The 20,831-nt window shown below is 39.5% G+C and overlaps 1 protein-coding gene across 3 annotated transcripts in view; it reads right to left on the bottom strand.

Moving 5' to 3' along the window:
- The window catches only part of LOC108761924 (Sox box protein 15), a 51,264-nt gene that overhangs the window by 20,259 nt on the left and 10,174 nt on the right, over positions 1 to 20,831 (bottom strand). For 2 of the 3 annotated variants that reach the window (XM_018508703.1, XM_018508702.1), the window contains exons 2-3: positions 12,677 to 13,120; positions 738 to 924 (exon numbers count right to left, since the gene is read on the bottom strand). In XM_018508703.1, coding sequence (XP_018364205.1) covers positions 738 to 924; positions 12,677 to 12,852 — 363 coding nt within the window. In that variant the 5' untranslated portion in view covers positions 12,853 to 13,120. Of the gene's footprint in view, positions 1 to 737; positions 925 to 12,676; positions 13,121 to 16,331; positions 16,358 to 20,831 lie in introns of those variants that run through there. The other variant, XM_018508704.1, reaches the window with a different exon arrangement.

Genomic DNA, 20,831 nt, shown 5'->3' with positions numbered 1-20,831 from the left:
GATTTGTCACAAAATCCTACAAAAGAGAAAGATACGTATACATATACTATCTTCCTGTGTAAATATCTTACTCAATACTTTATACTGTCTCACTCTGTGTGGAAAGAGAGAGAGCGATTAGTCGAAATGTCTAAAAATTTAGATAGATACAGATCTGAAAATAAATTTTGTTGCACTATCAAAATAGTTATGCGTAGAATACTCAAACTGATTGTTAGAATGTCAAAACTTTTTACAGCATTACTTATCGTACTTAAGATTTCTACGTAATTATTTTGATAGTCCAACAAAATTATTTTCAGATCTGTATCTAGCTAAATTTTTAGATACATTAGCAAAATAATTCTTTCTCTGTATAATCTCAACTAAGATTATAGAATAAGAATTCTCGTAAAATTTTGACAAAATCGCTCGTGGTTAGACTTTGCTTCAGGATCTCTAGACAAGACGAAACGTGGGATTAATGAATCGATCGCGTTCGCATCAAACATACGATTTTGCTATCGTTCCCTCCAGCTATCATTGTTCCGCGCGGCGGTTCGACTTTGTACTCGTGCATTCGTTTCCGAATAGTTGTACGCGTGCATTGCTGTGAATGCTTTACGTAGGTGTGTTTACAACAACGTGTCGAGCGCAAGAATGTAAGTAGTACACAGCGTGTACAACGCGAAGGCGCGGAGATCTATTTCGAGAACGATAGACTACACAGAATCCGAAATAGAATCGTAACGCTGTACCGAGATGATTTGGGTGTCGATGGGCATCGAGCTGTCGTTGCCGTCGATACCGGAGTCGATGTCGTAGGCCCTCGACGTGGGAGTTGCGTAAAGCGACGAATGGAGCGCCAAGAGCCCGGGGGAGCCGCCGTAGCCGCTCACCGCCGGTGGTGGTGTCACCTCACCCCTGTCATAATTGTCCAGCATCCTGCAAAAATCAAAAGAGAATCCAGTTGTATTCCATGTCTTACCATATCCTCGATCGAATAAATAATTTATCTACTTTATGCACATTTATTATTCAGTCATTGCGAAAGTGTTCATTTATATATTAAAATACGTAATATAATATGGCTCAAGTAATATAAAATTAAAAGAAATAATGTTGAAACGGGCTACGAGCCAAATACAATAAAATATCATATTAATGATATATACCTATAACATAAAAGTTACAAATAAATTTTATATATTATTTACATTTTATAAATTATTTAAGACTATGTTTCAAGACTGACAAATAACAGGCGCATAGTTTGCTTGAACTGGAAATTGTATACATTCGCAAGAAATATTATTATTCAGGCACAAAGACCGAATATGGCATTTTTTTTTTACTAATGTGTGTTATATATTATTGTTTATGTGTTATTATTCATATCTTACATATTACTTTTTTATGTATTACTTTTGAGGCTTTCACGGATATTTTCTTAAGAGGTGCCAAAGGATTTACGGATTATATTTTCGTATTTATGTATTATATTTTTTATGTAATATATTTTTATATATTACTTTTTCGTTGTAATGTTTTCTTTAACGCTCTTTGTACCATGTTTCTCCGTTTTGAACGGAATATGTTTTCTTAGGATAGGTAAATTACAACTGCTGTACCACTTTGCTAACTTTACATAATCATGTTTTGCCGAGATTATGTTACCTGGCGATCGTCTGTTATTTTTGGGATGTATTCGTAATATTGCTGTAATCTCCATAGATACAATATATTATATACCGCACGCATAAAGTCAAATTGAATGTCATAACGGACACCAATATCTATTATATATATCTGATCCAATAGCGGGCGATCTGGTAATAGTTTATTGATCGTTCGGAAAGCACTCGTACCGTACGTTCGCGTGCGAGTGCAATCGAATGCAATCGCGATTCGCCGAGGAATAAACCATGATAAGCCGCGGCCGAGACCCTAGGACTGCTAGGAGTCCCGATACTCCCGATCGATTCGAACCGGCATCGGCATGGGCACTAACATTCTCGACGACGATGACTCCGTGTTCCTCCGACGATCTCGGTATCACCGGTACAGGCTGCGCCCAGTAGTAATTGACTCGACCGGCAAGCGTTTCTCTCGATCTCGAGAACGAGCGAATGAAATCCCGTGGGTCGTTCTCGTGCCCGAGCGGCCGATTGATCTGTCAACCGTTCCGTTAGGAAAAGAGTTGATCGACATGAATGAACCATTCAAGGCCACTTAATGGAATTCCCACGATTGTCCTTAAGGCATTATGCGACCGTGCGCCGGGTATAATAGTACGAACAGCTGTCTGTCGCGCGCAAACACACATTTTCGCAGCTTCACACATACGTACACAGTGTTCTAGGCAAACCGTGCTGAACATACCTAATGCACACGTACAATGTTCTGTGAGTATGTGCACGTAATACGTTGCGCGCGAGTGTTCCATATAATGGCCATTGTTTCATTCGGCGTTTAGCGAGATGCTGCGACGCGCACGTTGGTAAAAAAAAAAATATATAAATGTATCGGCATTTTCATTCAATAAACCTCACGCCGCGCCGGTTAGGTACGCGCATTTTTGTCACCCTTTATACCGAAGGAGAGAAACATATAGTTACGAGAAAGAAAGAGAAAGAGAAAGAGAGAGAGTCACGTTTCCTCGTCGCTGATAAAACCGACGGCTTGCTTCGACGTATCGAAGTATATCGTATCGGTCCGATACGAATCACGGCTACCAAAGAGAATTCATGTCGCGATGAAATAGATTGAGATTTACGTGAAGCGTTTTAGAAAGCGTTCCAAAGTGCGAAAGACGAATTTGATTACTCTGAAGATGATACATTGCGTGAGCACAGATTTGATCGCAATTAAAAAAATAATAAAATAAGTTGTAAACGATCTTATTTCCGCGTTACAGCGAGCTTCGTGTTTCAGCGAGATATTTCTCGGATGGACGATTCTCTAACAAACGAGCTAGTCTCACAGATCTCATTATCCGTTATGAACTCGTCGAATTTTTACATGTAGGATCGTTTGAAATCTGTTGTCTACTCTATGGAACACAATTACTGACAACATATTCTGTCGTTCGAGCGAGCTTTCCAGCAGATCCAAGTAACACCTGGATGTGACAAAAAGGGATAACGAGATCAAGACGATTACAGGCTTGAAACACGATAGGTCTTTATGTTGCGAATCTACTATGAAAATAAACAAGCATGGATAAAAAACGAAAATGGTTGTAGTTTCGAAACAAAGTGAAATCAGACATATCTTTATGAATCATAGACGTAACATAGGTACTTTCAGATTATTCATTCCTATGAAATTGTCACTATCGGAAAAGAGTGGAGTAGCTTGATTCGTATCGCTTCTCTCTCTCTCTCTCTCTCTCTCTATTAAGTTAAAAAAAGATATGATATAGACGATTAAATGCAGGCTATTTTTTTTTAACAAAGTACACGTGCTAAGAGTGCGCAATACCTTATCTATACTTACTATGTCTATTGATATAAACTTATTCCATTATTTCCAAGTGCTGAATCTCTGATACATTAAGACTATAGCATACAAATAAATTTAAGTAATATATTATGTAAACAGTAAACAAATACATATTTTGGATTTGCTGCTGATTACGTTTTTGTGTGTGTCGTTTAATATAATCTAATGCTTTCATGTGATAGACAAAAGAAAATTAAATAGATAAGTATGCGTCTTCGATAGTAATGGAACTTGTTTTGTTTATCAGTGCATTTCTCGCAAAAAGAATCGTGCAGCGATGGCAGAGATACAATACGAAATTAAAAGCCATTAAGAGCCGCAGTCAGGATTCCCCCGGGTTTCGTCGGCATCGGCGCAGCTGCACCACCCACGCGTATGATAGATACGCCACTGCCTTCAGCATTGTTTCTTTAATGATTCATGTCGGGGTGACTGCACCAGGAGTAGAGGAAGCAGTCTCCAACCGCGAATGCAATGAGCCGCGCATCGTTTCGAAAATATTAATTCGCCAGGAGTCATTGCCGGACGCTGATGCATCGACGGGCGTCGCGCGCATTAATGTCGCGTCCTTTGTCAAACTTTGCACTCGTGACGATGAGGCACGCGTCATTGCTGCTTCGCGGAACAGATCGTATCGTCTCGTTCGCCGATTCGCGCCAGATAAGATCTGCGATTGATAGCGAAAAGATAGAGATTAATGCAGGATTGCCACAAAATTGAAAATCAGGAAAATCAACGAATCGTCAGGGAAATCAGGGAGGTCAAGGAATTTTGTAAAATTTTTTGGAAAGTTAAAATTGTTGGCTTTAAAGAAGTTTAATAATCATACCTACGCAGTTTTAAAATACTACCATCAACTGAACAATTAAAAAGCAGTGTCAGCTACATTAATAGTAATTTATATTGTTACGTCGAATTAATTTTTCAGCAAAATATTTAACGGTTTCTAAATCAGAACGGAAATATAAAAAATTTCAAGATATTAAAAGTCAAGAAAAATCATGAAATTTTTTGTCCGGAAATCAGGGAATAATTTACAGAATTTAAGATGAGAAATTTGTGACAACCCTGTTAACACTAGAAGGACCGTAAGAGCCAATTTTGCTCCAAGCACATATTTTAAATAAAAATTCAACCATTTTACATAATTGACAATTTTTTTACTAAAATGAAGAACATGACAAATGATGAAAAGTCACAAAAGGATATTACGTGGAAGCAAAAAAAGTTATATTAGTTTGAATTTCGCGAGGAGCCAAATTGGCTACCTCGATCCTTCTAGCGTTAATAGGATTCGCAGCGATTGCGTTAATTTACGCGATATATTACGAGACGCACCGGGCGTGTTGCACGCGCGGTTACCGTTCGTGCGCGATGTTTACTACCCGTAGCGAAAAGCGCTTGTAACCGTTTAATCGAACGACGCGCGGAGCGAGTCAAGTCCCAGGAACGAAGGAGACGAAAGAGTTCTCTTTCCGCTCCTCTCCAAAAATCTCGGTCCTCGAGCGGTACAAGTACCCGGGGAACGAGGAGACGTTCCGCAATGCGTGTCAAGGAAAAACGACAGTTATCCTTCCACACGCCGACGCGGACGCGCGTTACAAATAGCTCGAGAGGAACCGCCGGCCGCCGGGCCGCGACCTGGAGCGGCAGACACGCCGCGCCGCACGCACGTCAGACTCGGCCGAGCAGGGAGACAAAGAACAACAGCCGCGCACCGGCGGCGATCCCCTAAATCGGCATGTCCGTTGAGCCTCATGAATCTCCGCCGCGGCTCCTCTCCTTCGCGAGAGGTGAAGGAGGGAAAAGCACCGGTGTGTCCTCTGCACGGTTCGGCACGCAGAGCAAACAGGCAGCGACGGCGACCGCGCGCGGGTCGTTCCGAGAGCACTCGAGCCAGTTCCCTTCGTCATTCTCCTCGTCAACGACACACTTGTTCGCCGGCTAAATTGTTCCTCTCCCTCCTACCCCTCCAATGGAAGCCAAGAGGGAGTCCGCTTCGCGGAGAGGAGTGAGGAGAAAGCTTTCGACCGCGCGCGCGAAGCGCGACCTGCGTGATGGCGCCGCGTTTTATACGGCGACGTATTTTTATTCAAATAATCGCGCGTCGATCGAACACACCCTTGCATTGCCCGACGACGAGGCGACGAGACGCGGTGCGGTCGCATAAACGCGGCGAAACGCACGCGTGGGTGGGAATCGATCTGTATTCGCGACATTCGCGTCGATATACGCGTCGCGTAAATTGAAAAAATTTCGTCCGTCGATGCTTAACGGTAACGATATTATAGATTCGATTTAGATATAGGAGAATTGAATAGGCCTATAGATCCTTAACAAATCGTGCACGACGAAATTCTTTGCGCGAGCGAACGGGGACGCTTGCGCGAAGACTGTAATTTTATATAAGCCCCTGATTAAACTTTCAAATCGAATGCCCAATGCGGTTCGGTTGGTAAGCGGAAGTGACGACCTCAGCCGCTCACCTCTGCACTACTAACGCTCCGGCGCGTTTCAGATTTGAGAACGAAGAAAGCGCATCCCCGAAACCTTTACGGGTTGTTTAAGGCTGCGGAACGGACGCCGCGAACTCCGTCTGTCTGTCCGTCCATCCGTTCGTTCGTTGAAGTTCGCTCGTTCGTCCGCCCGTCCGCTGTATCCCGCCGTATACCCTTCTCTGACCTCCGAGCCAACGGCGGAGCCATTACGTACGACTTCCTGCGACCGAGTAAGGAAGAATCGAAGATTTCTACACGGCACCTCACGGGAAGAGGTGTCCGCGCGCGCGCGATACCACCAGAGATATACCGTCGAGAGCGACGAAAAATTCCCAGGCTAACTGCGAGGACGAGGTAAGGCGAGCTCTCTGCTCGAGCCCGGTATACGGTTGCGTTAATTGCGGAACTCGTGTGTCGTGGCGCACTCGTGGCACGTAACGGTTCATAAAAATCCCACGAGTATTTCTCCGATTCGAAGCGCCTTTGATGGCGACCTCGAGATTTTTCGAGATGCGCGCGATGTTTTGGGAAACGAGAGCGCGATTAATGCCCGTTTCTATTCTCTAAACTCTCTTAGAGTATCACTCTCTGAAGAGTGAAATCTCTCATTCTTCTCTCAAAACTGCAGATTCAATTTTCATTCTTTAGAGTCAGACTCCATTCCAAAGAATTTAGAGAGTACCAATATAAATTGACTTACTCTTCATCTTTTTCCAATTCTTCCAACCAGAAAAAGATGAAGAGTTTTAATTAAACCGAGATTAAAATTAAACATTGGTAGAAACAGGCAAACAATGAATTACCGACATGGGCGACAAATTACAGTTTACTGTCGAATAGAATATTCCAATACGCGCGGCATTATCATATGCGAGGACGATATCTGTTTCATACCTGGTAGCCTCGATGGTTGCAATGTTTTTTTAACGAAGTGCGCTTGCTTGTGGGAAGTAATATCCGGTATTTGTCATACCGGGACACTTAGCCGTCTTAATTCGTTAATCCGCGCGGCCATTGTTTGCAACGATGCAAATTTACGTGGCTGCAAATGAGTTTCGATTCATCGACACCTCGCCATTACGTTTAATGCACTACATATTAATTAGTACATTGAAAAAATGTGTGTATTAAATTTTATCAAATAAATATTTGCTCGATAAAAAAATAATACTTAAAGCATACAAATGGTTTTTGTATTAAAATATATGTTTACATTTATAGTAAGTATCTAGTATATTTATTAAAATTTGTCAGTATACAGATTCACGACTTAAAACCGCGCGTTTATGTTAACATACCTGCGAAATCCAAAGACCGACTGTTCGATCGCGGTTCAAGTTTGCTACCTCGCAGTCAATGCGACCACCTCCGTTACGTTTATAATGCAAATATGAATCTATTATCTCGGTGATCTTTCTCTTAGTATTCGCTACAGATCGCAAAAACAATGGTGATGGCATTTAAAACGGAACCTCGGCGTTCTTTTCGCACATAATGGATTCGAAAGAATCGTTTAATTAAATAATACAGATTAGAGTCAGACAATTGCATACAACGGTGCAAGCGCGCGCGCGTCCCCCTGTGTGCGATGTCGTGTCGTGTATTTCGTACACGCCTCAAATAACTATAACTTATATTAATCCGTAATTAACTGCCAGTCATTGCTCAATTGTCAAGTCACCGATCTGAGTCATCGCAATCGCAGGGATTACAAGGTCCTCGGCGACATATGCATTACACGCCAGGGGTCAAGCGCGACGTCACCGCTCCGCGTAATCATTTCCACGATTTTGCATTGAGACGCCGAAACAAAAAGCTGGAAATAACAAATAACTTGGTTCGAAATTCAAGTGGAAAATCCAAAACGCCGCGCCGCCGCGAGTCGAGTAAAAAAGAAAATAACGATGATTTTCGAAGAGTCCGCGAACACTCAGGTATTTCCAGTCCACAAGTACTAAGAAAAACCGAGGCGCGTGTACACTTACCGTGGTGGTGTAACATATCGTTCGAGGAATTATTGATGTTTCGTTGGTATAATCGATGTTTGCAAATTGAGCTTGCCCTGGCTCGATCGACCCGGCGCAATGCCGCATCGTCATATTAATTCTTATCAAACGAGAATCAATTTATTCGCAATTCGCGAAGTGATTTACGCGGGGATATCTGCGACAGTTCGCAGTTCAAAAATACGGAGAAGTACCTACTTAGATCCGCTTTTTTATTTTCTAGTTAATTTGTGGTTACGCTCTAAATTTTCTGTAGTGGAATCTCACCCCAAAAAAGCAAAAATACCACCCTTGAAAAAAAGTGGAAATATCACGATTTTCACTCTTTATATAGAATAAATTTCCATTTCAAAAGAGTAACATCTCACTCCAAAAAAAAAAGTGAGGTGTCACCCTAAAAGAAGTGAAAATTATCTGTCACTCTTTTTCAAGAAGTAAAATATTTTTATTTTTTTTTCGAAGGTGATTATATTTTCATTCTCTTGGAGTGAGATTTCACTACAAAGAAATTTAGAGTATAGATTTAACCTGATATCTAATTACAGTTAACCAAAAATTTAAATCTTTTAAATCGATGAATAATTTCATTACTTAATTCAGGTAAAGAAAGGATTTTAAAAGGAAGATAATCGAGAAAGTGATCAAAAGAGTAGATGGACATTTATCGATCTCGACCATTCTAATTCTCGATTGGAAACTTCCTCGTAAATATACGAAAATCAATCAATGAGTAAACAATGTTATTATAGAATCATGTGCTCTCTAAATTTTTGAGAATAAATTTCACTCCAAGAAAAGTGATAGTTGCGACAATCCGGCAAGGAGTGAATTCACACTCCTTCAGGAGTGAATTTCTTAATCTAACCTAAAAAGTCAACTTTAATGATGATATCTCACGAAACAAAGTGACGCTTTTTTCTACCATATTCGTTCGTTTTGTGCAAAAACACGTCGAATAAATCTAATAATATTTTAATCAGATGTAAGAAGGCTAAATTTAACATTTATCAGAGTGAAATTTCAGTCTCTCCCTGCGGAGAGTGAAATTATTCACTCTTCACATACACTGCTTTCCATTTGATGATACAAATCGACACAAGCGTCGTTCTATCCTTCTTGATATTCAGAGAGTGACAAAGATAGAATGACCCTTGTATCGACTTGTGTTGACTGTATCTCCTAAAAGGAAAGCAGCCATAGATTGAAAATTGACTCTCATTGGGTGATTCTTCATTCTTTAATACCCAATTTCTTCACTTCCAGATAAGTTGCGGATAAGCTTATCCAGAAGATATCTCCATTCTTTCTGGGAGACATCTTGGATAAAGTTATCTAGAAGTGAAGAAATTGGGCATACGAGTCAAAATCACTCTGTTGGACTGGCTCAATTATCACTCTTTGGGAGTTTTGGGAAATTTCACTCCTAAAAATTTAGAGTGTGATGCGATGTTAAACGAACTCACGATAAGAATCCATCAGCGACTCCGTAAACGCGATTGTCCCTCCAAAGATATTAAAAATAAGGCCCGGTTGCACCAACGTTACTTTGACTTTAAGCAAGGCTTAAAACTCTTTCTGTCTTTGTCTCTCTTTCGCTTTAAAACGAGACAGAGATAGTTTTAAGCCTCGTTTAAAGTCAAAGTAATGTTGGTGCAATCGGGCATAAGACACTTGAAAACTATTCCCAATTAAATCTAATCGAGAATTAAATTTGATATTCTACAAACAGAGTAAGTTTCAATTGACCAAAACTCACGAATAAATTGTCGTAAACATGAAGCTTTCAGACTTGCAAGACTTTCGCGTAAAGCAACTGCAGGAATATCTAATATGAACGCGTGCATGCGTGCGTGCGTTCATATAAAATAACGTGACGTGGTACGCGATCCGTGCGACGGCCGAGAGCAACGAATGGGAACCGGGCGGAACCATTTTAATAGAGCTGATTTTCGTCGTCAAAGGAAGTAGTTTAAAGATCCGCGTCGTTGTAGTACCTTCGGACACGAATTTTTGGCGTACGCGACGTACCAATATACGTTTGACGTATTAATAAATTTAAATCTAATATGAATCAAAATGTCTCTTTAATCCTCCTTCGTCTGCCCCTGCAATCACATTTTTACTTCTTCCAGTCCAAGTTCTCTTTACTGTTCTAGATTTTAAGATCGCGATTATTAAGATCATTTCGAAGATGCGAATAAGCATCAAAAATTTGTTAAATTGCTAGTCAATTTAATTCGTGATACTACTGCGGTAGTTTAATAGAGTTAGCGTTTCAAGACCGAAAAATCATTTCGGCGCGCGTTTCTGGAGACTACACACGTACACGGAGAAAATTTTATATTATAAGTTTTAATATATATATATACAATTTTAAATTACACTTTACTATGTCTTGTATTTTCGATGGACTCTCACAACATGATTCCGACTTAACTTTTACTATGTAATACTAATTTTTATCACATAAATAAAGTAATTATTTTGTTAAGCCATATTCTAACATGAAAACAGTTAATTTTTACTATGGTACGCAAACAAAATTTGCTAGGTATATTTGATTTTGTAATAAAAAATTTTTACTATGAAAAAGTGTAAAAATTACGTTATATTATTGTTTTTAAAAAAATAACTATAGTATTTAACCTTATAATTTACATGAAGACCGTAGCTACTACCACATTATAGTAATTTTAAATATAAAATTTTCTCCGTGTAGTATATAAATTCACATAAGAATTCACATAAGAATCATACAAGCATTAAGATCCAGTTAGACCGTTTAAGGCTTTGATTTCTATAGTTTGCGTTATCACATATACGGTCCTATAATATATTATATTGTTCTAGACTTTTAAAAAATGTAGGAAAATTTAGGGTTACTTTTGTTATCTCTATTACATTACCAAAGTTTTTTAATAAGATATTTCAGAAGAATTCCGCGCTCTTTTATTTGGAAAAACATAGAGAGTGAAATGTCGCTTATACTAAAAAAGACCCAGATTGCAGACGCAGAGTTACGAAACGGGTATTGTTTTAAAGAAACAGCTCGCAACGAGTCTTTTTTTTCTTCTTTTCACATGTTGCATCTTTCGTCGTGCCGAGTTTGACTCGGTTTCGCAAATGCACGGACGAATGTTAAACGCGAAATTCTCGCAAGTACCCCGCGAATGTATCGTCGTAAGAGGGCACAAGCAAATAAGACTGCGGGCAAACGAGATAAGAAATAGCTGAAATTATACGATACGTTAGAAACGCATGCCGCGGCCGGCAGCGCGCATGCTATTTTCCCAACCTCCTCCTTAGCAGTCCCAGAGGATCGAGGAGAGAAAGAAAGAAAGAGAGAGAGAGAGAGAGAGAGAGAGAGAGAGAAAGAGAGTGAGAGCTACCTTTTATCCTCTTTGCCTTCGCAGTACGATGTAATGATAGTGAAACATTGAATCTCAAGCGTAAACTGCAATTTAATGGATTTCCAACACACTAACATCCCGAAGACGCGCGCGGGGGAGAGGAAGTAAGAAAATTTAGAAAGGAGGGAAACGAGACGCGCGCGCACGTCGATCTCCGACGAGAGGGTTGAGAGAAACGCACGTCCGCGTCGCCTCGCATATATCGCCCTCCTCGTTCCGAGGGACTCGCGCGGATCGGCGATAGCGATTGGCGATTATGTTAACCAAACACGCGCGGTACACGCCCCTGCAATTTGCCTTCGGATCATCTTCCCCTAATCGCCGCGCTAATAACAGGATTACGGGGGTCCTGACCGCGCGGTACGTATACTTATCCCTAATTCGCCGTATCGTTATTAATATATACGATACAATTGAGAACGGGGCCCGGGCGCCTCCCCCCTCCCCCTCCCCCCTACCCCCGATAAGCCCTGCGATGTGTGTATATACGTGTACGCATATGGGGAGCCCCATCCACGCGTGTTCCAAACCGCCGAAATGCGGGCTCGGTCTTCGTTACACTGTGCACCGTTGGAAAATTTGTGTTAAATTTAACATATTATATTTCACGTGTCGTGTCCCAAATGGTTCACTAAAATTTTTGCGTTAAGTTAACACAAGTTGAATATGTTGAAAAGTAACATAGATATTATGCAAAAAATTATCACAAAAAGGCGACGCGATTTGTAAATAAATTATGGAAGCATATTTTTTTCAATATATATTTATTCAGTAACAGTTAATATTTATGATATGTTAAATTAACACGTATTTCATTCAAAATTTATGTTTTAAAAAATACATTATTTTTATGTTGCCTCCTCGCTTATTCATAAATTGTGTCATTTTGACACTAAACAATATTGAATATCAATTTTTAACAGGAAATATTTAAATAATATAATCACATTATGTTAAATTGACACTCGAATGGTTAGAAATTCAACGTAAAATTTTAATAAGAACGCGAGTGGATCGTTCCCAACACAAAATGTGTTTTACCGTGTTACGTAAACCTCTCCCCATTTTCAACGACGTATTTGATTTCGATGTGAAAAGCCGCTCGAGTTCACGACAGTGCGAACTCGAGAGCCTATAACGAAGGTGCGACGATCCGATCCAATCCGATCGCTCAAATGCGAGAGGTACGCATGAAATTTATTACACCGCCGCGCGCCGGTGCGTGCGGATATTCATGAAATAAATATGAGAGGGGGATAGGAGAAAGAAATGAACTTACGTGTAGTGCGAATAAGACGGGCTGGCTTGATCGATGAGAGCGGCGGTTGACAGGCCTTGCGCGATGGCAACCGAGGGATCCCTAGCTGGCGAGGAATTCTGCGTCGCCGCTGCCGCCGGTATAGCGTGATGGTAGCGCTGGCACATTTCGGCCAAGTTCCACCCATGGGCATCCATATATTAGCACTGCTTCGCTTTTCTTTGGCGTACCATCCATTTCACACGCGTTGCGATGCACACTCTCTCTCTCCCTCTCTTGGTTCTTCCGTTTTTCTTTTCTCTTCTCTCAATAATTCACTCGCGTTCTATACGTCTCTATGTGCGAGGTAAAAACTATACACTCGCGACGACGATGATGTACAACGTCCAGTCGATGAGGACGTCCTGCGTGCGCCGCGATTCTCCGATGACTTCTCGCCTCGCCTCCGGGAGGCACGCGCACCGCCTGTTAATCAGGAAAACAAATCCATTTACTCGGCCGTTAACGACGCGCGTATACGTATTTAGAGAATGATCGAGAGAAGCCGTTTAAAAAAAAGACTCCACACGACTCGCATGCCGACAACCGTTATGAATTTAAAATCAAGTTATCGTCCGTCTAATCAAAAAGGAACTGCTAACCAACTCTTTTCTTTGATTGAGTCAAGAGACGCAAACGTAGACGCAATCGCCAGTCGCTAGTCATACAGCGCAAGTGCTTGCTTAAGTAAAATTTTCAATCATGCAATATTGCTGAAATGTTACAATGTTGCTGCAATATTGCTGAAACGATCTGTGCTGTATGGATAGCGTGATACGGACATACAATTACCTTTGCCAGCGGCACGACGGAACAAATAATTATTGTAAAAATTACGAAATAGCGAGTAAAACGGAAAGAACGATTTCGCTCAAGAGTATTTAAATATTTAGTTAGATATAGATCCGAAAATAACTTTGTTGGACTATTAAAATAATTATGTAGTTCAACTGGTTGTAAGAATGTTAAAACTTTTTTTATGACATTGGTCATCATGCTTGAGTTTCTTATCATAATTATGGCCCCTAACAAAATTATTTTTAGATTAGCTACTTAAATTTTTAAAAGCTACAGCAAAGTCATCCTTTTCGTATGTACTAACATGTCACAATCGTATGACATAAAACTTCGCTTACGGAAATGAAAAGTTATAAAAAATATAGTGGCAAATACTTGTTTGACGCGGCGGCGCGGCGCAAATTATTCGGTGCAAAAAACATGAATGTTGGTGAATTAATGAACTTATGAAATTAGTTTCCGTTGCTGTTTACTCGATCATAATGAGATTTTAATAATTCGCGTTATTGCGGCGAATTTATAAAATGTTCTCCAGTAAAGTTTACAACTTCAATGACTTTCAAATGCGCGTTCGAATACCTAACGGAACAACTAAATCTCGCGTTACATAATCCTTCTTTCCCCTCTCCCTCTCCCCTTGATCTAAATGCAGTTTAAAGCTACGGTTAATGAAAGTGTCCGTTTAATTTCTAACTGCAAGCGGGTTAAAGAGGTTCACATAAACGGAGGGCTCGAAAAGCCGTGTTGGATAACGATCGGCATCTGGATCGGACGGATACCGATCGACTTCTATTCGTGCCTCAGCGATTAAGCGTTAATAAGCGTCGTGCAAAGGTATCTGTGAAATAACTATAATCACACATATACACACATAAACTCGCGCGCGAGTTACCGTCGGACGAAAACGATCGTCAAATCGCATTCTTTTCTCACTCGTGATCGAGAAAATGAACGGCAAGAATTCGGGCGCGGGTCGGAAAATCGACAAAGGATCGTGCAAGCATAAGTGTTGTTCTTGAGTGCAAGATGCTTTAATCGCAAAGAGATGGAAAATTAAGGTACAATCAAGATACGATTAGAAAATTCCCACACGTATAATACACCGAGAAAAAGATATTTAAAAATTTATTTGTGATATATAATATTTATTTTATTGAAATAAATCCTCATTTAAATACAGCGAAGTAAAATTTTATTCCTAGCAAATAAATCATTCATTTTATTTTTTTTACAATAAATAAGATATATGTAACAGAAATGTATATTTCTCTCGTCACCATTAAAATTTTTTATAACCAATAAATATTACAAATTTCAATTTTTGTCAGAATAACAGAATAACGAGGATTAACAGATATTGCTTAAATAATATATACTGATTTCTTATTTGAATGAAATTTTTTGTACTAAAAATTAAAATTGAAAATATAGTGTGTTATTAGTGAATTAAGCACAACACTTCCCCTCTAAAACACAAGAAAAAGAAAAATGTTTCCACTTTTGGCTACAATTAGAGTATTGCGCGAGTTGTACCCACTATAAGTAATTCGAAAACAAAATTCCAACACTTATCAATTTTAATAATCTTTTAATGCAGACATCACGGCACTTGGAAAAAGTGTCATGCTGATAATTTATCGCAATTGTAGCAACATTTCTCGTTAGTTATAATAGCCAGAATACTATACGATCCTTTTTACAGAGTTCAGGCTACTACTTTTTCTATTTTTTAGTATAAAAAAACTTTTTTGTTTTTATAAGTAATTGTAGAATTATAAAAAGTGTTACTGGAACTGTCATTATTTTTTTATATTAACAGAATGTTATGCTACTTTACGTTGTGTAACTTTACGGATCCACATAAATTTGTATTGTGAAATTAACTCGCTATTTTATGAATATAAAAAAAATGACAGTTCCAGTAGCATTTTCCATGACAGTTCCGTATCGAAATAAAAAAAAGAGGACGACGATCGACACGCGTCGTATAACATTTTACATTAGCGAAATCACCGGCGGTATTTCTTGGCTAATTGACTCAAACAACACAGATATAGATAAATTCTCGAGAAGTTTCACGATATAACTTGTAAATACCCGATAAATACTCAACGCTACTAGAATCTCCGGTGCGGAACGGCGCGGCTGTTTTCTAATTTATCGTTCATGAATTCGATCCGCGAGTACGACAACCACAAAGACAATACACGCACGTAACAGACAAACACAAAAGTACAGGCATAAAGAAGCGAAAGAAACGCAACTTTGTGGTTTTAATTTCTTCAAGAGGGATTAATCGTCGAGACTACTGGACGTTAGGACGCCGTACATTCGAGCCGTTTAAGCGGTCAGACGTTAATCACGCCGGTAACCGGCGCGATATCGTTGTAAAGCGGACCAATCGACAGTAAATTACCGGGCCCGTGCGGTCGGGCCGCGAACGGTAAAACGCCCGCGATTTCCTTCACGAAGGTGGCAATTAAGCGCGAGACGTCTCAACACCGAAACCTAAGAAATCCGATATCCGTCAGGCTCATTACGTTCACGTACCACGCTCGATTGCGATGGTCGACGCGCACATTACGGTTTTGCCACGCCTTCCGACAAAATGTAATCCGAGACTCTCCCCGAGAAATTTATCCCTCGAGAGAATTAAGAATTCGTAAAGGCCGCAGCACAACAGACTTTTGCATAACGCCGCGTAAAGCATAAGGCATAAGAGAATCGACCAATCAGAGCCCTTCATTTTATACTCTGATTGGTCGATTCTCTTATGCGTTATACAGCGTTACGCAAAAGTTTGTATTGCGGACTTGACGTATCGCGTTCCGTAACTTACGAGCACGCGTTCGTAACGACTGTAACTCCGCGCGAGCGACTCGCGTAACAGTGAAATGAGAAAGAACAATAACAATAACAAAAATAATCTTTCCGTTCTCGAATACACTCGAATACACTCGAATACACTCGAATACACTCGTACTGACTCGTAGCGCGAGGTCGCGATAACGACGCCGACGGAGCGAGTTGAACGGCACAATGCGCGACGCGTTCGCCGACAGGGATCTATACGCGTATGTACATTGTATACCTGTACGCGACGAAATCGTAAAGTCGCACGATCGTTGCGTACGTACGTATATACATATACGTGCCACTGACGGAGGTCTCAATCCGCTGATACTCACACGCATATACACATTGCACTTACACTCATACACAGAGAGACAAAGGCGAGACGCGTAACGCAATAATAATCATAATGCCAGATCGATACAACACGCGATGTTCGCCGCGCGCTCGTCGCATCGGCCAGCGAGGATGCCGATGACATGAAAGCGAGGAGGAATGCGCGAGTAACGACGACGACACTTGGAAGTCGGCATTAAGAAGTCACTAAATTATTAGTTTCTACTAGTTGCTTGTTCCTCTCTCTCTCTCTCATCCCTCATCCCACTTTCCCGCGATCTCCCTCCCGTGCGATACTCGTCACTAAATTGCGTAGACTTGTACACGCAGAGACAGGCGTATGACGTGCGTAACCGCGACGACGCGCACGGTACGTATAATAATATAAATACGTATATAACGTAATGAACGCGCGATTATCGCGCGAGGGCTTGTCGCGCACGGATATCTCTCGATCTTCTCGATAAATCAACGAGAGTATAAATCAATATTACGGTGTGCTTTCTAAGTTGCAGTGTTTCGCGTGCTATAGAAGGCAGTTCAGACTATAGAGACTCTATATTGTCAGAGCCTAGCCACGACAGATTTTGTCAAAATCCTGAAAAAGAGAGAAAAATGTATATATATGTATATATATATACATACATTTATATATATATATATATACACCCCCTCCTCTCTCTTTCCCCTCTCTCTGCTATTGTTAATGTGTAAATAGATTCTATTTTGTTTATGTGTGTACAGATTTTGATTTTTCCATTTAATTTAATTAAATTTTTTAAATAATTTTTCTTAATATTCGTAATACTTTTTTCACGCTGGAGATGCACTTTATAAGCTTGTATTAATGTTATTTGTTCCAGCGCTTGAGAGGACTCTCTCATCCTAGAATACTTAATAAATAAAGCTATCTATTTATTTATATCTTTCTTTCTATATTATATACATATAGATTACCTTCTATCTGTATGTATATTATCTCACTTTAACTTGTACTCTCTTCTCTCTTCCTCTATCTCACTTATAATCTTAATTAAAGTTATAAAATGAGATGATATAAGCTAAAGTGAATAATGTATATACAGGAAAATACACATATTTTTCTCTCTTATAGGATTTTGAAATCGCTCATGCAGGGATGCTCATGCAGGGATCGCTCATCCAGACGTGTTTGATGCTTTCCATTTTTAAACCTAATGTTTCATTTACCATAGTTATAACTTGTAGTTAATATAAAAATTGTATTTTTCTATTTATGGTTAATCACTAGACTGATAGTTCTATAGTGAATAACTTTTAAAGTTATCGCACTCAGAGAAAAATTACGTTTAAATTGAAGAAATCGTTTCTTTCGTTGATTTTTTAAGTTAAAGTGAAAATATTACCTTTAAGGAAAATAAAAATGTACTTGATTTCAAGAAATTACATTCAAATCAAAGAAACATTTATTTGATTTCAAAAAATGACGTTTAAATCAAAGGATGCACTAAAAAATCATCCCATTAGTTTATTAATTAATCATAGCTAGAAAACAATTTTTACATTAATTATCAAGTTAGGGTGCACGAATTAAGGTACGTTTAGAAATTCGGGGTATATTGCATTTTATCCTTGTTGCTTACCAATGTTAAACAAGAATAAAATGATACTTTGATGCATATGGGTACGGTGACCATACGTCCTTTATTGTAAAGGACAGTCCTTTATTTTAGGTAGCTGTCCTTTAAATTTATTTCTTCAAAACTCAATTTTGTCCTTTATTTTCCAATATTGTCCTTTGCTGTCATTTATTTGACATTACGAATTCTTTCCCGAGTTCTTTTCTAACTAGCGTTCTAATGTTTAATATTATATTAATGAGCAAATTTTTACGGAAAATATTTTACAGTTTCATGCATATAAATACAATTTGTTTTTGTTAATTTTTTAAATTAAATTTATTCACGCTGCAGTTGTTTTCATTTTTTATTATTTCGAACCTTTTATTATTTCAGATCAAAGGTTTGTTCCAATATAGTCGAACCAGTTTCAAACTATCAGAAACCTGCGCATTATTTCAATTTGATTATACTGTGCAATAAAATTTTATAATGCACAGATTCTTGACAGTCACAAACTGGTTTGAAAACATAGAAACAAAGTCCCAACATTTTCAAATTTGTTCTTTATTTTCTTTAAGAAAATATGATCACCGTACATATGGGTGAAGTTTCTGAACGCATAACCTTAACGTCGCATAAGGGTACGAGCACAAAGGAAGCAAATTTTCTGCTTTCCGGCCAGCGTCAAGTTTCCTTTACACGTGTCTACTGTATCCTCGTCTGTGCCAATCGGTGCTGGTTGGAAAGCAGAAAATCTACTTCCTTTATGTTCGTACCCTAAAACATTGTCGTAGGCTTGTTGAACGCATCGTATTTTGCTGAGAGAAAACCTGCTCAGGTGTATCCGTGACGCTTGTCAGAAGAATGAATAACACGAATGATTATCACGACCGTGAAACTTTATCACCGAAGTTTCCTTCTACTATTTATTCTTTTTTCTCTACTACATCTATTTTATACTACGTTATTTTAATATTATTATATCATCTACGAGTTGTTCGTCAGATTAACAGCTTGCGCTCTTCGAACGCGGATTTAGCGATAATGGTCGAATTCCTGCACGTGTTCAAGTAGAGAAGCATTATTATTATATGCATAATTGTGACGCTGTTGCTGATCTCTTTGATTCGCGCCTCTCCACGTCGCGGTAAAGCGAAGCCACACTCATCGATCGTGTGCGCGATTCTATCGTGGATTTTCAGGAGTCATTTTCGCAAGATTCTGCTTCGTCAGTGATTCGCAAGCATCGATATTCTCGCGCACGCCTCACTCGCCAGGAAAGCCCGGTCGCAAATCATCGGTCGCTATCCAGATAATACACATGTTGCATAAGATGTCTTACAAGAAAACGTCTTAGAAGACGTCTACTTTTTTAGACGTCTTTTATCTAATAGCGTTTTTTATTGGCAGAACTGGCGCGCACTCAGTGCACATTAAAGCCATTGTACATTAATTGATCTAAACGTAAGTGAGATATCTCAATTTATTGATAAAATGCCCAATGTGTATATTTTATCAAATAGCACAATAAAATGTATTGAGAATTTCGCGGTTTAACTCGTTTTTATTTTTATTAAACATACATCTTTACATCGATTTGTGTACAAGGGTTTTAAAATGCACACTGAGTGCACACTAGTTTTGTTTATGAAAAACGCTATAAAAGAATAGATGTCTAATGTTGGTTTCTATTAATGTAAATTAATTTTAATTTCGGTTCAACTTTACTCTTCATCTTTTTCTAATTTTAGAACTAGAAAAATTAAGAGCCGAGATTAAAATTAAATTGTATTCATGGAGGTACTAATAATGGCACATAATAAGCAGTAAGACGTAAACAATAAGCAAAACAATGTTTTTTATTTCTTTAATCCTCATATTATTGCTTTACGTTATCTATTATGATTATCTATTATGATTGGTTTACTGCTCACGTCTTACTGCCTTGCGTTTTTCAGTATATCACGAGCTTAACGTTTCTTTCTCTCGACGGATGGAAGGATTAAAGTTACCAATGGAGACGACCTGACAAGAGATTTTTCGACGACGATGATTTTCACGGCGACGTCTCTACGCCGCTTTCGCCGCGCAATGACGATTCTCAGGTTAAATCGATCCGATCGAAACGGGATTATCTCCCGCGGGCGATGGACGGCACGTGAGTACGTCGAGTCTCTAAACCGAACGTTAACGAAGGTTTCACCATCGATTTTTTCAGAAAATCGCCTCTACACGCTTTGCCTCTCTCTCTCTCCCTCTCGTTTGCTTTCTTTCCCAACCGTTTTTCTCTCTTTCTCTCTCGTTTACGCCCACGCGCGCGCGGCCAACCACGGAACCGGCCGGCGGGTAAGAGAGAGTGTATTTCTCGCTTATTATCCTTTCCTTCGATTTTCTACCGAAGAGAAAAGAATACGCCGAAGGAAGGTGCCGTCTATGTATATTATATGTTGCGTGCGTGTATGTGTGTGTCGGTGAGTATCGTCGGTATCCGTGACGTGTGACTCACCCGCACACGCGGCCCGATGTACTCGCCGGAGATTTACAGCTCA

The sequence above is a fragment of the Trachymyrmex cornetzi genome, unplaced genomic scaffold (genome assembly GCF_001594075.2).
Source record: "Trachymyrmex cornetzi isolate Tcor2-1 unplaced genomic scaffold, Tcor1.1 scaffold270, whole genome shotgun sequence".
Classification (NCBI taxonomy): Eukaryota; Metazoa; Arthropoda; class Insecta; order Hymenoptera; family Formicidae; genus Trachymyrmex; species Trachymyrmex cornetzi.
The sequence above is the reverse complement of the archived record's forward strand: the minus strand, read 5'-3'. Positions and strand labels throughout refer to the sequence as shown.